The following is a 19,536-nucleotide window of genomic DNA, read 5'->3' as shown; positions in this document are numbered from 1 at the left end:
GAACCCTCTTCCAGCCCCTGGTCCTCCCCCGTTGTCCTTGTTAAAAAGAAGGACAATAGCTGGAGATTCTGTGTTGACTACCGCCATCTGAACCATATTACCAAGAAAGATGTGTATCCTCTCCCGCGTATCGACGACGCGCTCGATTGCCTGCACGGCGCCAGATATTTCTCGTCAATCGACCTGCGCTCAGGGTACTGGCAGATCGCTGTGGACGACCAAGACAGAGAGAAGACTGCCTTCGTGACCCCTGATGGACTTTATCAGTTTAAGGTGATGCCGTTTGGCTTGTGTAATGCTCCCGCGACTTTCGAGCGCATGATGGACTCTCTCCTTCGCGGCATGAAGTGGTCCATCTGTCTTTGCTACCTGGACGATGTTATTGTTTTTTCCACCACCTTCGAGAACCATCTTACTCGCCTGTCCACAGTGCTTGATGTTTTCCGACGCGCTAACCTTCAACTTAACTCGTCGAAATGTCACTTTGGACAACGCCAAATCTGCGTACTCGGCCATCTTGTTGACGCTACGGGCGTGCAACCAGACCCTGGAAAAGTCCGAGCAGTTCGAGATTTCCCCACACCCCGCTCGGCCAAGGACGTCCGCAGTTTTCTTGGACTGTGCTCCTACTTCCGTCGCTTTGTCCAGAACTTCGCCGACGTGGCCCGTCCTCTGACCTGCCTACTGAAAAAGGACGTCGCATTCACTTGGGGCCAACAGCAAGCGCACGCTTTCTCATCCCTCGTTGCCATCCTCACCAACCCGCCAGTTCTGGCACACTTTAACCCTTCTGCCACTACAGAGCTTCGTACCGATGCCAGTGGCCACGGTATAGGCGCAGTGCTTGCACAACAGCAACAGGGCATGCACCGCGTCGTCGCGTACGCAAGCCGCCTTTTGTCGCCATCGGAACAAAATTATTCGATCACCGAACGAGAGTGCTTAGCTCTCATCTGGGCTATCACGAAATTCCGACCGTACCTGTATGGCAGACACTTCACGGTTATTACAGACCACCATGCGCTTTGCTGGCTCTCCTCGCTCAAGGACCCCACGGGACGCCTCGGTCGCTGGGCGCTGCGCTTACAGGAGTACACCTTTTCAGTTTCAGTTTCAGTTTCAGTTTATTGAACGTATTTGAATGGGGGTTACATATGGGGAGAAGTATACAGAAAGAGGTCCCTTAGTGCGAACACTGCAATGGGACCTCTTGTTATAGAATACATAAGAAAATAAAATCATGAGCAGAAATAGCGCCAAACAAGGATAGAATGTGCACAAAATAACAGGAGAGGCATTATGGTATGCGAAGACGATTTACACTATTTGACACTGAAAATACAAGAAAGGTAGCAAAATAAGTAAGAGCTAACAATGTGTAATGATGCTATCTTTAGGATAGTATATTATTAAATATTTCACATGAAAAAGAATGCAATGAAAGTGAATAAAGAATACATGAAGCATTGTGAAAGCGGCGATGAAGTAACGACAGTGATTAAATATAGTTCAATTATCCAAAGGATGGTTCAGAAAAAGGCGAACGGAATGTTTGAAAGCATATAAAGAGGGCGATGTTTTGGCTTCCAAAGGCAGAGTGTTCCACACCTTGATTGCGGAGAAGCTTACTGTTTTTTGTCCATAGTTTGTGCGAGCCTGGGCGGAAAAATATTGCTTTGAAGGGAGAAACGTGTATTATTAGAGGAAGTCGTAAATTTCTTGCCTACGACATACAGCAGATTCGGATTACGTACCATGCGGTAGGCAATTACGGCTAAGTTAAAGACGATAATATTTGAAATGGGAAAGATATTTAGTGAAGAGAATAGTGGAGCCGAATGAGCGTGATAATTACTGTGCGTTATTATACGGAGAGCCTGTTTTGAATATGCGCTAATGGGCTTAAGTAAGTTTTATATGTAAGTCCCCAAGATTCAATGCAGTAGTTGAAATGACTATGAAGGAACGCAAAATAGAGAGAAGTTAGAGTAGGGAGCGCAAAATATTGGCGGGCTCTGAGCAGAACACGAATGCCATAGGCGGTCTTTCTTTTTATTTGGTTAATATGTTCATTAAAGTTCAAGAAACAGTCAAGTTCGATGCCGAGAAATGTACACTTGTCAGATGGGAATATTTCATGGTTATTGACATACACTGGTAGTGCGTTATCACGTTTTTTTCGACCGAGAACTGAAAATGACATACTTTGTCTTAGGTGGGTTAATAACAAGCTTGTTTTTATGGCACCAACTAATGACGCTCTGAAGATCACTGTTTAGCTGGGAGGTTAGGGCAGGAATGGAGTCATGTGCAGTGAAAATGGTGGTGTCATCAGCGTAAAGCAAGCATTCTGTGTGAGGTGATAAACAGTCTGCCAGGTCATTTATGTAGATGAGAAATAAAAGAGGACCTAATATAGATCCTTGTGGGACTCCTATATTGATAGTTTTGGAGTCCGAGAGCACGCCTGAAATAGATACAACTTGTGTACGGTTCAGTAAGTAACTAGAAATGAATTCTCGTGAAGGGCCAGTTACACCATAAGAAGAGAGCTTGTTTATGAGAATAGCGTGGTCGATCGAATCAAAGGCTTGACTGAAGTCAATGAAGACTGATCCAAAGAACTTCCCGTCATCAATTGTATTCCTGATATTTTCAGTAAGAGCAACTAGCGCGAGATTAGTGGAAAGCCCTTGACGAAACCAAATTGATGGGGTGATAAGAGCTGAAATTTTTCGAGGTAACTTGTGAGACGACTGGAAAATAGTTTTTCAACAACCTTACTGAAAAAAGGAATAATAGCGATGGGCCTATAATTATTTATGACTGATTTATCACCTTTCTTATGAACAGGTACTACCTTGCTTTTCTTTAGTTCGGAAGGAAAGATGGAGTGCTTAAAGAATAAGTTCACGATATGGGCAAAAATAGGGGCAATGACATCAACAATGTCCTTTATGTGTCTAGCGGATATGTTGTCAAGCCCAGCGCTAGTTATTTTAAGATTCAAGATCGTGTTGCGAACTTCAACTGGACAGGTTGGAAAAAGATAAAAAGATTGCAATGGACGCCGACTGTCGTTAATGCACGATTGCCCGGATTGAGTGGTGATACCAGAAAAATACTGACTGAAAGCATTTGCAATGGCATCAGAAGTGCGAAGGGTCTTTCCATCGTGACATATTTCAGTAACACTTGTTGCAGATTTATTTTTATTTAGAAATGAGTTAAGTATTCGCCACTGCTTTCCCGTATTTTTACCAGCTTGGATTATTAAATTTTCATAGTGATCTCGTTTCGCTTTTTTTAATATGAGGTTTAATGTATTGCTGTATTTCTTGCAACGTTCTTTTAAAGCCAGATTAAAAGGTTTTTTCTTCGATTTTCTGTATAGGTTGTCTTTCTTTCGTAGACAGGCGAGAAGTCCTGGTGTTAACCAAGGGTTCGAGGGAGATGAATGCTTTCTTCGGCACAAAACATTAGACGTTGAGGAAGTTATCGCATCGGATATAAGGGAAGAAAATTCCCTGTAAGCGGTCTCAGGGTCAGTACAAGAGGTAACGTGGGACCAGTTTATTACACCTATTGAATCAGTAAACTTCTTTTTGTCAAAGACCGACTTGGAGAAGCAAGTATTTGAAGGAGTGGCCACGCGATGAAAGCGAAGCGCCACGGGGAAGTGGTCAGTAATATTGGCACGAATGATAAAAGCCTCGGGAGGAGTAAGAAGATTCGTTAGGGCGTGATCAATTAAAGTACCAGGAGTGTTTCCCACACAGCGGGTGGGTTCGTTTAAGAGCGAATCAAGGCCATATCCAAGAAAAGTGTTTATATATAGACGGTATCCTATAAATCTGGACGACTTCACAAGGATGCCGACTGCTTGTCTCGGCACCCAGTCGATCCCCCTGAAACGACGGAAGATGATCATGAAGCACTCGTTCTCTCCATTACAGACTTCGTCAACATGGCTGCTGAGCAACGCCACGACTCGTCTTTGCGGCCTACTATAGATGGTCTGCAATCTCCACAGCCTGACCGTTCCCTACAGATGTTCGTCCTTCACAACGACATCTTGCACCGCTACAACGCCCGCCCTGACGGTGCTGAGCTTTTGCTCGTTGTTCCTGCGCATCTCCGCTCGGATGTTTTGGCACAGCTTCATGATGCACCCACCGCCGGCCATCTAGGGGTGTCACGCACGTACGACCGCATTCGCCGGCGATTCTTTTGGCCTGGCCTCTACCGTTCTGTGCGACAGTACGTTGCGGCGTGTGACCTCTGTCAGCGGCGCAAGACACCTGCGCTATTGCCTGCTGGCAGTCTTCAGCCCATTGAAGTCCCAGATGAGCCATTTTTCCGAGTCGGCCTCGACCTTCTCGGACCTTTTCCCGTGTCGGCCACCGGTAACAGGTGGATTGCCGTCGCTACCGACTACGCAACGCGGTATGCCGTCACACGAGCACTCCCTACCAGCTGCGCTACTGACGTAGCCGATTTCATTCTTCATGACATCATTCTACGTCATGGTGCTCCTCGTCAGTTGATCACGGACCGCGGCCGCTGCTTCCTATCTAAAGTAGTCGACGACCTCCTACGATCCTGCTCGACCCACCACAAGTTCACTACAGCGTACCACCCACAAACGAACGGACTCACCGAACGCCTGAACCGTACCCTGACCGACATGCTTGCAATGTACGTCTCTGAGGACCACCGCGATTGGGACATCAACCTACCTTTTGTAACCTTTGCATACAACTCTTCGCGCCACGACACAGCTGGATTTTCCCCTTTTTACCTGTTGTTTGGCTACGACCCGCCTTTACCCATGGACACCATGTTACATTCTGACGCCGACTCATCGACTGCCTATGCTCGTGATGCGCTGGCTCGTGCTGACATCGCCCGCCAGGTCGCCCGGGATCGTTTATGCGCCTCGCAGGTTAACCAAAAGTGTGGTTACGATCGCCGACACCGCGATGTGCAGTACTCTCCGGGGTCGCTGGTCTTGCTGTGGTTACCATCACGACGTGTTGGTCTATGCGAAAAATTGATGTCCCGTTATGTTGGCCCTTACCGCGTCATACGAAAGGTCACTAGCGTGACCTATGAGATCGCTCCACTCAATCCTATGTCAGCGACAGGTTCAGCCACGAGCGATATCGTCCATGTCTCGCGACTTAAACCGTACCGCTCTCGCCCCGAGAACTGATCGCACCGGGACGGTGCTTCTGCCGCCGGCGGGTAATGTCACGGGCGGAGAAGGGCAGCGAACGACGACGACGAAGTGCTGAGCGGAACGCGCTTGGACTGCGGCAGCGTTGTACGCTTTTGGCTGTCAAATATACCCTGCGTATATAGTTTCTTCCCCGTAACATCATGAATAACGTGATTCCCTTATAGCGTACGTCATGAAATCCTTTCCACCAGTGACGTGCGGCTCATACCCGCATACTGCGGGCCATTATATGCGTGTATGCCCCACAGGGGATTCTCAGTCTATGTCAACCCAGACTTTGGAAATCTTAACCCGAGAGTGTGAAGGGGCCCGTGTCACAGAGAATGCGGTGCAGGGACCGGCGGTGTTGTCAGGGGGTTAAGTATCCGGATGAAAGCAAAGAATGAAAATCACGAATGGAGCCCGAATTGAACCCAGGCAGTCTGCATGACTGTCAAGTATCCTAACACAAAGCCACGTCAGTGCTTCGAACTGTTCCCAGCCTCCTTCCCCGTGCACACTATGCTCGGTTTCCACCCTGGCCTCTCAACGCAAGACGTTCGCTTGCAGCTTCACCACGACCTCCTCAGCTCATCCAATTTCTCAGGCACGAAGGCTCTCTTCAGCCTCGATCTTCATAAGGCTTTTGACCCGGTCTCTCCTTCGGCTATCCTCACTGAACTTGGATCCCTCGCGGCGCTCGACTCTTCAACTACATTCGCTCCTTCCTTGCCGGTCGCACTGCCGAACTCACCGTGGGAACAGACTGTTGGGCTAGTTGGTTATCCATGAACACTGAAAGAATAAGTGCTAAAATTGACGAGCACGAACAGAACAGACAGTCCTTTGTCTGTTATCCTGTTCGTGCTCGTCAATTTTAGCGCTTATTCTTTCAGTGTTCACCGTGGGAGATCTTCCGTCTCCCACGTACGCTCTCGGCCCTCGCGGTACACCCCAAGGCGCAGTCTCGTCGCCTTTTCTTTTTAACCTCGCCTTCCGATCGCTTCCCGGAAAGCTCGACCGCATCCCTGGCCTAAAACACACCCTGTATGCGGACGACGTTACTTTTTGGGTCATGTCAGGTTCCGACGGGCACATTGTGCACACTTTGCAACGCGCCACCGACGTTGTCATAGACCATGTGCACGCGGCTGGTCTCACCTGCTCAGCGGCCAAATCAGCCCTCCTTCTCATACGGCCCCCCGACCGGCGACGCCTCAAGACACCCCATCCCACCAACATGGTTCACCCCCGTTCCCGTCGTCTCGCATCTCCGCGTGCTGGGGTTGATCTTGCAATCCAACCGTTTTTTTTTTTTTTTAGAGAAAGCCCTGTTTAGTCATTCTAGTCGAACTGCCACAAAGTCAGCACTCACGTTCCGGCGATGGGAGGCACGTGCACAGCGCCGTAACCACGTACGACATCGTTGGCGAAGGCGTCCAAGCCGTACACGGCCAGGACGAGCTGCGGCCCTGCAATATCATGGACATGAAATACAGAGAGATGAAGAGGAAGGCCGGGAAGAGGAAGGCGCGCACAAAGGAACAAAAAGAAAGAACACACACAGGAAGGTCCTTCTGATTACAGTCGTTCAGAAATGCGACATATATTTTACGAATGGCCGCAGTACAGCGCGCAGCGACGACCCCTTTGCAACGTGCTCAACAAGTTGGATCTGTCGGAAGGGGGAATTCTACGACAGGACACAACGTCGCAGAAGCAGGCCCTGCAAGCGCTACTGCGCTTCTGGCAATCGGCAAGAAATACAGATTCCATGGTTCATTTGTACTACTACTTTGTAGCAGTGAAAATAACGTCAGCGAATATACAGCGGGGACAAGCGTCGAACGTATTCTCGCCATTTTGCTTCGGCGTGTATTAACGTAACACGATGACTTTATTGAAGTACTGACAGTTACATTTACCCCCTTGCGGATGATGCCGCGCTGGCCGCGCCGTAGACAGCCGCAGACGTGCTTGGAAAAATGCACATTGGACATCGTGCACGTGGTGACTGGAATCAAGGTACGCCGTTATGTATTTTTAATCGGACTTTACACAGTGAGTGTTCTTCTCTGTGGCATATTACGATCGAGACAGAGCTAAGCAGCGTGCTTAGGCGACTTCGTGCGGCGCCGCGCGTTCATATGCCATGACACATATGTATTGTGCCGAAAAGGTGATTTGCCGTGCTTCTCATTCTTTGTTTTGGCGCTCGTTTCTCCCACGGCCGCCTGGATTAGCGCGCGCCATGCTTTTTTTTAAAGGAAATGCATTTCGTCGTCGTCGACACTGCATAGCTATGTCCTGCGGTCGAGCGCTGTCTTAAGAGCATCACGTTGCTGGAAAACTAAATTGCGGTAATGATAATTCTGTAGTCGTTTTCACCTTGCCGATGATAGGCAACATTTTGTTGTGGGCACGTCTCTTTGCATTCTGAAGTTCCCACGATACGACAGTGATGTGAATACGACGTTCATATTCAAGCGCAGGCCGCATATGTAAGCGAATTTGAACGCGAAAGCGATGAGCGACGCTTGTGGCCTGCGAATTAGCGAAAGGTCGGTCGCGCAATGGCCACTTTCTCTCGTTTTGGTATCGCTTGTTTTAATGCTACAGCATGAAAGAGCCCGTTTCGCAGTAATTCCGGTGTCGGCGGCGGTGGGTGTGTGTGTGTGTGTGTGCGCGCAGATATCGCTGTCGCGTTTAACTCTTAAAGGCGAAGCTTAAGGGTCCTCCGATTTCCGCATCCATCATTGCGTGCTTGGGGTTTGCACTTTAAGATTCGAGCTAATCTACCGGTTCATTGGCTGAGCGGCTGCTGATATGGCTTTCTGTAACTAGCATATATGTTTTCATATGCATTTTCACATTTGTCATACCAAATTGACTTCAGGCAAGTAATTTGGTTTTTAGTCTGCGTTGGGATTCCGTGTGTATAATTTACCGTGTTTTTCAGAAACGTTCCGTACTGCTGCGTGCCGCACTGTAAGTCAAGCACCAAGAAAGATTACGTTGCCTCGACGCCAAAGTGGCATTCCTTCGAGCAGGTAAAACTCGCGCACTCAAGGCCGCAGTACACCAAGGAACCTTCGGATCGTTTCCCCTATTCTGGAAGCACTCAGAAAAAAAGTTTTTAATAAATATCTTGATTTCCCTCGCATGTATACTTTTTACTGATATGCTGCGCTTAAGAACACAAAAACAATTTTCTTGAAAAGTGGCTCACGGGTGTTTTCGCTTCGGGTACCATCATCACGACGGGGACTGGCACACACACAAATAAAGAATATAGCGATAGCCTCAATCCATCCTTTTATGTGCGCTTTTGTGAGGGTGGGGGAGGTGCTATGCTAACCCACGGTTACTATACAGCGATATCTTCAAGGCGCCGCAAACCTTCCCGCATAGATAGCAAAGGAATGGAGGGTTTAGTGTTACTGTATATGCTACCTTTAGCCTAAAGGTAGCATATAAAGTAACTCTAGGAGGGGTTAGAGTCACTGGAAAATCAGAGTACCGCAAAGGTAGGCTGCACGCAGGCAACATTGGGTGGCGGCGGCCATGTCCCTTCCAGACCGTCCGGCGCGTTGCTAGCGTGTGTTGACAAGTGACCGAACTTTTAGCCTCAGTGCCATGTTACGCTCGGCAGAACGGCATTATCTGTGTGTGTTTCTTCAAGAGGATATTAGAAGTGATTTCGAGTCATCGACAGGTATGGATCGACTGCGCGGTTAGCGGTGTAACTAATGAAACGTACGGCGAATGTTGCCATGTGCTCGCGAACTCTCTTCATGGCTTCATCGGTCTCTTTTTGTGTCACGCCCGGGCGTGTTCGCTAGGTCCGGATCTGTAAACATAGTTGCATTAGCGCAGTGACATCGTGCGAGATGCCATTTACTTCGACATTTGCTGAATCTTGACTGTTTGCGCTAGCTTTGCAGTCGGTGTTCAGGTTCACTGCACTCGAGAACGTTATCGAACAACATCGAGAACATTCAACATTGCGTCCTTCGACTGATCGCTGACGCATAGCTTCCTTGCGCACCGTGCTTGCTGTTCAACTGGTTGATATGTGTAATAGAAGTTGTGTGTGCACGGTAATTGGAAGCTGTGCGCGACGTCTTGATTCGGAATGCCAGCAGCCGAACGCACGGGCGAATCGGCGTGCGGTAGGTAAGGTGCATCTTATCTTACGATACGTAGAAAATAGGCCATCAAAAATGATTGACATCACTACTTAATTGTTTCATTTCCTATTTCTTGACTCCTCAATATTCCCAACGTTGCAATGACTTTGCAAATATTTTGCTGTGTTCCGACAAACAGTTCTTTTTTTGGCGTGGTCAGCGCGTAAACAGCTGAGGTTCGGTTTCTGCACTGCTGCACTTATTTGTTTCATAATGCGCTCTTATTAAAACTTCCTCGGCACGGTGCTTTATGTTCTTTTGATCAGAAATAGCACATCCCGGAATTTTTAAAGCACATGCTACTGCAACACAGTATGTATACAGACCTAGGGCTCGTATAAAATCGATTCCCTCAATGCGTGGGATCTGCTTTTCTTTCTTTTTTTTTTTTTTTGCTGTGACCATTTCTCACCAACTATACAGTATTTTAAGGGTACGCTCGGTGCAATGCAGCACAGCAGCATTTTTTGCAACAAATTTAAAAATACGCTTGATAACGTTGACTTATACCAAGTTTATCAACAGAGTTCCACGCTTCTATTTTGTGCAATGCCAAAGATCATGCCACAATTGCCTTCAAGGTATAACAGTAAACAGTTATTATTTTAATAAATCTTCGATTTGGCTCTCGTGCGTGACACGCTTATAACTCGGATAGCATGCGTAATCTGTTCAACAGATCGAGATATAAACAGCCGAGCAAATAGAAAGGTATGTAGCTTTCAATATCGCTGACCATAGCGAACCGAAAAGGTGAACTATCCTGTCGCATAAGATCTTTTCCAGCAAAGTTAGCGTAGTTCACTGCAGGAAGGAGTGTTATTCGAGGGGGGCGAATTCGATCAGACCAACTATGCAGCCACGTAGAACGGCGCTCTTTGACATTAATTTTTCCCACACGGCAAACGAGATTCCGAGAGTAGCTCACCAGTAACGTTCGATTGATGGTGAGCTACTCTCTTCTGGCATCTGCATGCAGTGGCGTAGCCAGGGGGTGGCACACAGGGCCCGTGCCCCCCCCCCCCGAAAAAAATGTCTGCTTACGCCCCTGTCTGCATGACGCGTTTAAAAAAGCGACGAAGTACTTCTGGGGACCGTGGTACTGCTAAATGTCCGGCCACGCTCTGCATTGAACGCGCCTGCACCCAAAGCGCTTGGAAGGGATATGGCGGCGAGAGGTCACGTGATGCGAGTAAGCCAATCGCGTCGGCGGCGGCGCGCGGAAAACAGATGCGATACTCTGAAATTTTTCCAAAGACTCTAGGAGGGGTAGTAGGCGCGCGCCGCGGTGCGGCGAAAGGAGCAGTCACGCCCCTTTCTGCAATTACGCCTCCTCCGTCCGAATGGGACGGCCGGAGCAACACCGCCGCGCCGATCCAGGCGGCCGTGGTAGTGGACATATGTTTCTCACAATGCCCCACAGATGGCAGCCCATTATCTAATGTTTGCTGTTTGCTTGATATGCTTTCCGCTAGATGGATATAGTTGTCCATTTTTAGAGCTGTTTGCAAGTATGTGTGTGTGTTTTTAGCGGCGATGGGTGCACATTCTCGGCTTTTTTCGAAGCATGGCGTCGCGCAAGAAACGAAATTTGATGGCCTCGCCAATGCGTCTACAAATCGCCGAATGGGCTCATTTTTGTCGTGACACCTACCGAGCAAAATGCGTTAAGGAGACTTCTTCCACTACATGGATGGCATTTATGTTGTGTTTTTTTCCGAAGCAGTTCCAAGTAACATCGTGGCTTTGTCATACGAGCCCGCCATAAACAGTGAAGTCCACTTAGCATAATCTTTTAGAGGCGAAGCTCCTTAAGGCGGCACCCGATCGTCCCTCGTAGTTGTCGTAGTTGTAGTGCGTAACCAGTCGTAACGCTAGTACCAGATCTTGACCTCCAAGGTGGTGCCGGTGGGAGATTTTTCCTGTGCGTTGTTGAACAATAAAAAATTCGCAGCGTGCGCGTTAACTAAAAGCCGAATCCTTCTGTCTCTCATTCCCCATTAGCAGCCATTGGCATGTTCCAGTAGGAAACGTTAGTAGAAGTGTAAGTGTTAGCTAAAAGCCGACTTCTTCTGTCTCTCATTCCCATTAGCAGCCATTGTTTACCTCCAAGGTAGTGCCTCGTGAGATTTCTCCTGTGCGTGATTAAACAATAAAAATTTTGTTCAAAACGCCGTTGATTGATGAAATAAACCAACGAAAGACGCCAGATGTTTTCTAAAAGCAAAGCGAAAGAACGCCAGATGTTTCAAAAGCAAAACGAAAAGCCGCCAGCTACTTAACAAAAGACGCCAGATGTTTTCTAAAGCAATGGTTTTCTAAACAATGAAAATTCACAGCGTACATGTAAAATTAAAGTGAGCTGCAAGTTGTCATAACTCTCATCGAACCTTTCGTATAAACGCGCCCGATCTCACGTCGGTGATGATGTACTGGGCAGAATTCACGGAAGATTCACGGTTTACCGATGAACCTCCGCAGCTTCGCCCACTCATCATCATTCACTCCGTGGATATGCTGTGATTTTTTTATTGCGATCCAGGTGCACGGCCCGCACGCATGTATTTTCTAGAGTGTATGACCATACATGCGTGCGGGCCGTGCACCTGGACCGCCACCTTGCGGGTTTCCGCAGAACTGATTTGCAATATGTATGACCAAGTTTTTAGAACTCCAGAAAGCTCAGGAGTTTGTACCTGAGTGGTTGTCGAGGGTAGAACCCTTGACGGCGCTCAAGGAATCTTAAACTTATGTCTGTCCAATAGGACTGACACAACTTGTTGTCGTTCCTTTCATGTCCTTATTGTTTGATGTACATGTCTAACAACAGGTCATAAAGTAAGAAAAAACATCGGGGCTTTGTGGTAGAACACCTGCTTGCCACGCAAACGGCCCGGGTTCGATCGTCAATGGGACCGAAGATTTTTTAGACGCGAAGCAGCTTTTGCTTGGGGGCTGTGTCCGTCCTTCCCTCACGCGTCCGCTCCCCACTGCGCGTGCGCCAACTCTCCCCCCTGTACTCGCGCGAGCGCGAGGAGGTGGCGTGAGCGCTGCCTCCGCTTCGTTTCTCCTCTCCCGTTTCTCTCTCTCCGCCACAGCTGTCCGCTGGTATTTAATGCGGTCCGCTCGTATATATAATGTCCGCTCGTATATAACTCTCCTTCGCAACGGCGCTATGGATGCTCGCGAAGCTGAACGTAAACGGCAACGCCGGCAAGCGAATCTCAAAACTGCGAGGCAACGCGAAGCCGAAGCACAACAGAAACATCGAGCTGGGGGGGCACACAACATATGCACAACTCCACACACAAATTAAACATACACGGAAACATACAAATGAAACAACAATGGAAACACAAGTGAACACCTAGCGCTGCTTCGCATCCCCACATGGTTCCCTTTAGTGGGAAATGGTGTAATTTTTATTGTTCATTTTATTAGCATCTTTCTCGGTCTTTCGTTCACGGACGATTTTTCGCTCACAACCAACGACCGTCACCGACGCCGACGGCGGAATTTCTGCGAAACGAGCTCTCTAACGCTATCGCGTTAAAAGCGCAAGCCCTGTTAACGAGCGGAGCAACGATCAGGAAGCAGCCACAGAGTGTGCCAGCCGTCGCTACCCGCAAATTGCCTAGCAAATAAGAAGCCGTTCACGTCAAAACAAAAAATGAAGATCTATTCCTTCAGATGACTTATAGCACCGATACTTAAGCGCGCACAAACAAGGGCAAAGGGAGGTGACGACAACACAAGCGCTTACTTCGAACTGACATTTATTTACGAAAATGCATAATATGAACTCTTTTTTTTCATGACGTCACAAAATCGTACTCCTGATATTTCGTGAACGTGCTGAGAAACTGTTTCTTTCGACGACAAGATAATGGACGGTGCGCTTACGCACGAGTGACCCGCCTTTGCAATCAAATCCGCCTCTATTATCTCCCTCACATCTTGGCTTCTATTTCTAGCTACGGTGATGGAAAAGCGTTAAAACCAACTATCCCAAAAATCAGTGCTCCTTGATTTATAGCAGCCGACATTTCAGTTTCAATTAAACAAAACGCCAGGCCTGCCGGGACAGCGCAGCACAGTCACAGCGAAAGCTGGAAGAGCAGCATTTCTAGAGCCCGTTATAAACTCTCTTGTGGCTACCAATACAAGTACATTAGCAACGTACCCACTACGTCACAAATCATAATTTTTGGGACGTTGGGAAGCACCCACCACGACATTATTCGTTATTCTGCAGAGAAGCGAGATACCATCCATTAGGCATCATGTGCATTTTCTTGATGCGACGGTTGATGACGATGAAGAATTATGGCTGAGCCTTTTGTAATGGGTTGGAAGGTTTAAACGACCCACTAGTTACGTAATTCATATTGTTTGGTGCCCGGTCGTTATTTAACTTTCACGCCACGCTTTATAACATACGTTAACCGGAGAAACAGAGAGCGAGAGAGAGAGATAGAGGGAGTTAACATTATTGAGAGCCTGAAGAAATGGATCATGATAGCCTTTAGGCTTCCTTGGCAACCAATAGAAGTGCACTTGCGAGGAACCCACTAGGCTTTAAATCATCACAATTTTTGTGAAGTAGGCAAGCAGCCACTATGCAATTTTTCGTCATTCTGCGGAGAACTGTGGTACTCGCTAAACACCTGTAAGGCATTATGTGCACTTTGTTGATGCTTTGGCTGATGACGATGAAGAATTATGACGGAGCCCTTTGTAATGGGTTGGAAGCATTCAACAACCCACACGTTGCGCTATTCGCATTGTGTGACGCCCGGTTACAGAATTCGCGTTTGTGTGACGCCTGGTTGTTATTTTACTCTTCTACCACACAACATTACATATGTTAATATGGTTCCTTCCCGACATGAAGCCTGTATAGGGTCTTTTTGCAACGCAGTTTCAAGCACCGGCATGGCCCTGAGGTAGAACACTGGGCTCCCGTGCAGAGAGCCCAGGTTCGAACCTCGTTCCATCCGGGAAATTTTTCTTCCTTTTTTTTCTTATTTCGTGCGATAGCGGTTACGGACACAGGCGGCGGCGGCGGACAACTACGGCGCCAAACAGGCCTGCGTTGAAACCGCAGCACAGTCACAGCGAAAGCTAGAAGAGCGGCGTTTCTAGAGCTCTCTTCGGGCTACTAATACAAGTACACTAGCAAGGTACCCACTACGCCATAAATCACAATTTTTGTGAAGTTGGGAAGCACCTACTAAGCCATTATTCGTCATTCTGCAGAGAAGGGAGGCACCAGCTACACATCTGTAAGGCAATATGTGCACTTTGTTGACGCGACGACTGATGACGATGAAGAATCATGGCTCAGCCCTTTCTAATGGGTTGGAAGCTTTAAACGGCCCACCAGTTACGCAATTTGCATTGGGTGACACCCGGTCGCTATTTCCCTCTCCCGCCATGCTGTATAACATACGTTGACGTAGTAGAGAGAGGGGGGGGGGGCGAAGAACTTTACTGAGACCCCGAGGAAATGGATCATGCGCTTATGGGCTTCCTTGGCAACCAATACAAGTGCATTTGCGAGGAACCCACTACGCTATAAATCGTAATTTTTGAGAAGTAGGGAAGCAGGCACTATGCCATTTTTCGTCATTCTACGGAGAGCCGTGGTACCTGCTAAACGCATGTAAGGCATTATGCGCACTTTGTTGATGCTGTGCCTGATAACGATGAAGAATTGTGGCGGAGCCCTTTGTAATGGGTTGGAAGCATTCAACAAACTTCTCGTTGCGCAATTCGCATTGTGTGACGCCTGGTGTGTGAATTTGCGTTGTGCGACGCTTGGTGCTTATTTTACTCTTCTACCACGCTATATTGCATATGTTATTGTGGTTCCTTCCCGACATAAAGCTGGTATAGGACATTTTTGCAAAGCAATTTCAAGCACCGGTTAGTTCTGCATTACGGTCTTGCATGCGCGTTTTCCACAGACTGTGCAGCCCCATAAGGAAAAACATGTCAAAAGGCACTTCATCAAGAGACGTTGGGTAAAGGTAACGTATAGTATGTGAAATAATGTCAAAATATATATTTTTCAACAGTTCGTTGAAGGATGTCCCAGAACAGAATGGCATCTTTGCAGCTAATAAAACAGTGTTCTACTGTCTCTGGTACATCGCAGAGACGACAGTTAACTGAAGAAACAAAAATACCTTTCCTCTGCAACCATGATTTCACCGGCAGTGTATCAGTATGGAGTTTGTAAAAGAAGGTTTTTGTTTGAGGAGAAAGATACATTTTCCGGAATCGTTTTAGGACATCATGTCCTGGAAGGTCTGAATATAATGAGCGGTAAAGGTGGAGGTGGAAAAAGCATGGATAACAAATCCTTTAAAGTCTCTTGCATGATACCGCGTATAAGTACTCTATGGAAAACCGGACCTTGAGAAACCGAACAGCGATGAAATCTTCCTGCATAAATCCCCACAAACACGGGCGTACAGAGAAGTCTGAAGAAACAATCAAGTCAGGTAAAGCATTAACAAACGTAATCTGCAAGAATGATCGAATAATGTGATGGGAACTGTCGCGAAAAAAGTAGAACCGTGAAACAATTTGCCATAGATATAAATGAACTAAACCAAGCCCCCCCCCCCCCCCCCCCTCCTTAACTGGCCTGAATAGATTGTCCCGTCTCATTGGTCCAAAGATTGAAGACCACACGAAAGTTGCGAAAGTCCGATGAAAGCGCTGAATGTAAGATCGAGCGCAATGAATAAGTTGCAATACATAGTATAGCGTTGTAGCTAAAATTGTATTGCAAGCTTCGGCTCTCCCAAAGATGGAAAGACGATGTGGAACATCAGTTTAGGCCTGTCTTTCAAGCTTAGGAACGCGTTCTTTGCAGTAACGTGCACTGAATCTGTAAGCATCTAGCGGTACCCCAAGGTACGTTGGTGGATTACGAGTCCAGAACTAACCACTGCTTCAAGTATGCATTTCATGCGTATGGCTCTCCATTTAAAGGACATTTACGAAGAACTAGACATCAGACCAGACTGGCACCCCATCTTGATGAGGTGTTTATCCTTACCAGCCTTCCTGTGTGACAAGCTTTGAAGAACTTTCCCTGCTACTCTGGACTTGCACAGTATATATGCATGTAAGCCTTTGAATGCTTGTGCAGTGCTTGTGCGAATATTGTCGCTAAGTGAATGCATCACTACGTCATAGCGTTTGTGATAATTTCAAATACGCATTATAATAAATACCATGAAAGAAAAAAAAAACAGTTTCAAGCACCGGCATGGCTCGGAGGTTGAATACTGGGCTCCCACGCAGAGGGCCCAGGTTCGAACCTCGTTCCATCCTGGATTTGTTTTATTATTGTGTTTTTTTTTTATTTCGAGCGATAGTGGTTACGGACACTGGCGGCGGCGGCGGCGGACAACTACGGCGCCAAAAACGGCCGCTGAAATGATCTCATAACAGCTTTCGCTGTAAAAAGAAACAGCGTTCCTTATGCATTCGCCTAAGACGACTCGAAAGCCATCTTCTCCTTTGTCATTCGATGTATTTGTCCTCCCTCCGCTCCCCTCCGGAAGCTTTCTGCAGCTAACGTGGCTCTGCACTGCCTCCAAGGTCTGAGGCATTGCAGGCTTTCTGCACCTCACCGGCTTTTGCACTGCCTCCGTGATCGGTGGACCGATCACGGAGGCAGTGCAAAGCAACCATTTAGTTTGATGACTTCACCATGTGACGTACGTGACGTCATGATGAAATAGTGACATCATCGTGTCGTCAAACATTTTAGCAATCTGTGACGTCACAGTCATGTCATAACGTGATCCTTTTTGCATCACTCGGTTAACGCTACCGACGCCAACGGTCAATTTTCGCGTTTGATGGGGCATCCAAGGCTTTCGCCTTAATATTGGAATATGAAGTTCTGGAAGAGAATATGAACGCAATGCAAGTGCACAGTTCCTCTTGCATGCCGTACAGGACGAGTTCGTAAAATTTAATGTACAAAACTCTTGCCGGTCAGGGAGAGAATCAACTCCATTATTTACTCCTGGCGAAAACCTGTATATTATGAAGTGCGGTAGCTCCTCTCTGTAGGTTCATTAAAAAAGTGCGATTGCTATTATTCATGATAAGGGAAAAATGAATAGCCAAGCTACTTACAGCCCGAAACGTTGGAGCTCTTGTAGGTGATCTCGACGGGAAAATTCCATACAAAATGCTGGCGAGCGTCACGGCTCTTTCTGGCCACCTGTGAGATGCCTTCCTCGACACCCTGGACAAATAAAGCAATGAAAAAATCACAGCATATCCACGGAGTGAATGATGATGAGTGGGCGAAGCTGCGGCGGTTCATCGGTAAACCGTGAATCTTCCGTGAATTCTGCCCAGTACATCATCACCGACGTGAGATCGGGCGCGTTTATACTAAAGGTTCGATGAGTTATGACGACTTGCAACTCACTTTAATTTTACATCTACGCTGTGAATTTTCATTGCTTAGAAAACCATTGCTTTAGAAAACATCTGGCGTCTTTCGTTAAGCAGCTGGCGTCTTTTCGTTTTGCTTTAGAAACATCTGGCGTTCTTTCGTTTTGCTTTTAGGAAACATGTGGCGTCTTTCGTTGGTTTATTTCATCAATCAACGGTGTTTTGAACAAAATTTTTATTGTTTAATCACGCACAGGAGAAATCTCACCAGGCACTACCTTGGAGGTAAACAATGGCTGCTAATGGGAATGAGAGACAGAAGAAGTCGGCTTTTAGCTAACACTTACACTTCTACTTCTACTAACGTTTCCTACTGGAACATGCCAATGGCTGCTAATGGGGAATGAGAGACAGAAGAATTCGGCTTTTAGTTAACGCGCATGCTGCGAATTTTTTATTGTTCAACAACGCACAGGAAAAATCTCCCACCGGCACCACCTTGGAGGTCAAGATCTGGTACTAGCGTTACGACTGGTTACGCACGACTACGAGGGACGAACGGGTGCCGCCTTAAGGAGCTTCGCAATTATTACCATCAGCTCCAGTCTATTTATGTACACTGCAGGACGACTGCCACAGCCACTAATATCTCCAATTTAGCCCGTCTTCCGCGAGTTGGTTCTCTTGTATCGCTGCTAACTTGTCAGTTTGGTGTACTCCCCTTACCACCCTCGCCTCAGTTTCCCACCCCTTGGAATACAATCGGTCGTTTTCAGTAGCCGTTGGTTATCTATCCTACGCGGTAAGTGACCCGCCTAGTCCCGCTTTAGGGACGCGTTCTAGTGGTCTCATGTAGTCGCATGGCGTCGCTTGGCGTCACGCTCAAACTACCAAAATAGGTCAAAAGAGGCCGCTACAGGTCAAAATACCAAGGTAGGCCAGGGGTGGGCACGCTGTAGGCACCGAGAGGGCTGCACGTTTAGAACGCTGGCGCTTGCTTGCCCGCGAACGCCAGCGTCGCCGATGGGCAGATTCGTCTGGCCGAGGCAGCGCCGGGGGTTAGCGACGGAAGAGGGAAGCTTAAGCGAGTGGTAAGCTGGGCTAGTTGGTATGTATTCATAGTAATAAACAGCGCGAAAACATATGGACAAAAGGGAAGAACATCACGGGATGAGCGCTGACTGCCAACAGAAACATTTATTATGCATTGTCATGCTTAATTAACAGACCTGCATACCACCTGCACCAGGGGGTCCGGTTAGAAAAACAAGAGAAAACCAGTTATAAAAAAACAGCAATACGATATCTATCTTCGTATGCTCAGACAATCCAGCTCTTTGTCAAGTAAAGCAATCGAGGCCTGAACGATGCATGTATCTTGAAGAGCACTGATGTGGGCAGCCTCCACAATTTCCCGCTGCGTCTGCTCCCCGTGAGGGCTGCGATCGGGCCGTCAAGTTTGACTTGGCGGACCCTACGTGGGATTCTACTACTAGCTACTTTCGGCGACGTGATTTCTCAAGCCTATCCGTTCTAATTAGCTGTGACCTCCTAGTACACAGTAGTGCGCAGAAAATGTACGCCAGCTGAATACACAAAGAAAGCTTAATTAATGAATTACTGGGGTTTTATGCGCCAAAACCCCAATATTATTGGCTCATATCCGGAAATTTGAGACACCTGGGGCTTTTT

General features: G+C 47.5%; 1 protein-coding gene across 1 annotated transcript in view; it reads right to left on the bottom strand.

Annotated features, from left to right (window-relative positions):
* The window catches only part of LOC119398518 (B9 domain-containing protein 1-like), a 26,446-nt gene extending 7,367 nt beyond the window's left edge, over nucleotides 1-19,079 (bottom strand). The window contains exons 1-3 of the mRNA XM_037665362.2: nucleotides 19,074-19,079; nucleotides 17,578-17,689; nucleotides 6,597-6,693 (exon numbers count right to left, since the gene is read on the bottom strand). Of these exons, the coding sequence (XP_037521290.2) occupies nucleotides 6,597-6,693; nucleotides 17,578-17,689; nucleotides 19,074-19,079 (215 nt within the window). The remainder of the gene's footprint in view (nucleotides 1-6,596; nucleotides 6,694-17,577; nucleotides 17,690-19,073) is intronic.
* Nucleotides 19,080-19,536: the final 457 nt, after the last annotated feature.

The sequence above is a fragment of the Rhipicephalus sanguineus genome, chromosome 7, assembly GCF_013339695.2.
Source record: "Rhipicephalus sanguineus isolate Rsan-2018 chromosome 7, BIME_Rsan_1.4, whole genome shotgun sequence".
Taxonomy (NCBI): Eukaryota; Metazoa; Arthropoda; class Arachnida; order Ixodida; family Ixodidae; genus Rhipicephalus; species Rhipicephalus sanguineus.
The sequence above is the reverse complement of the archived record's forward strand: the minus strand, read 5'-3'. Positions and strand labels throughout refer to the sequence as shown.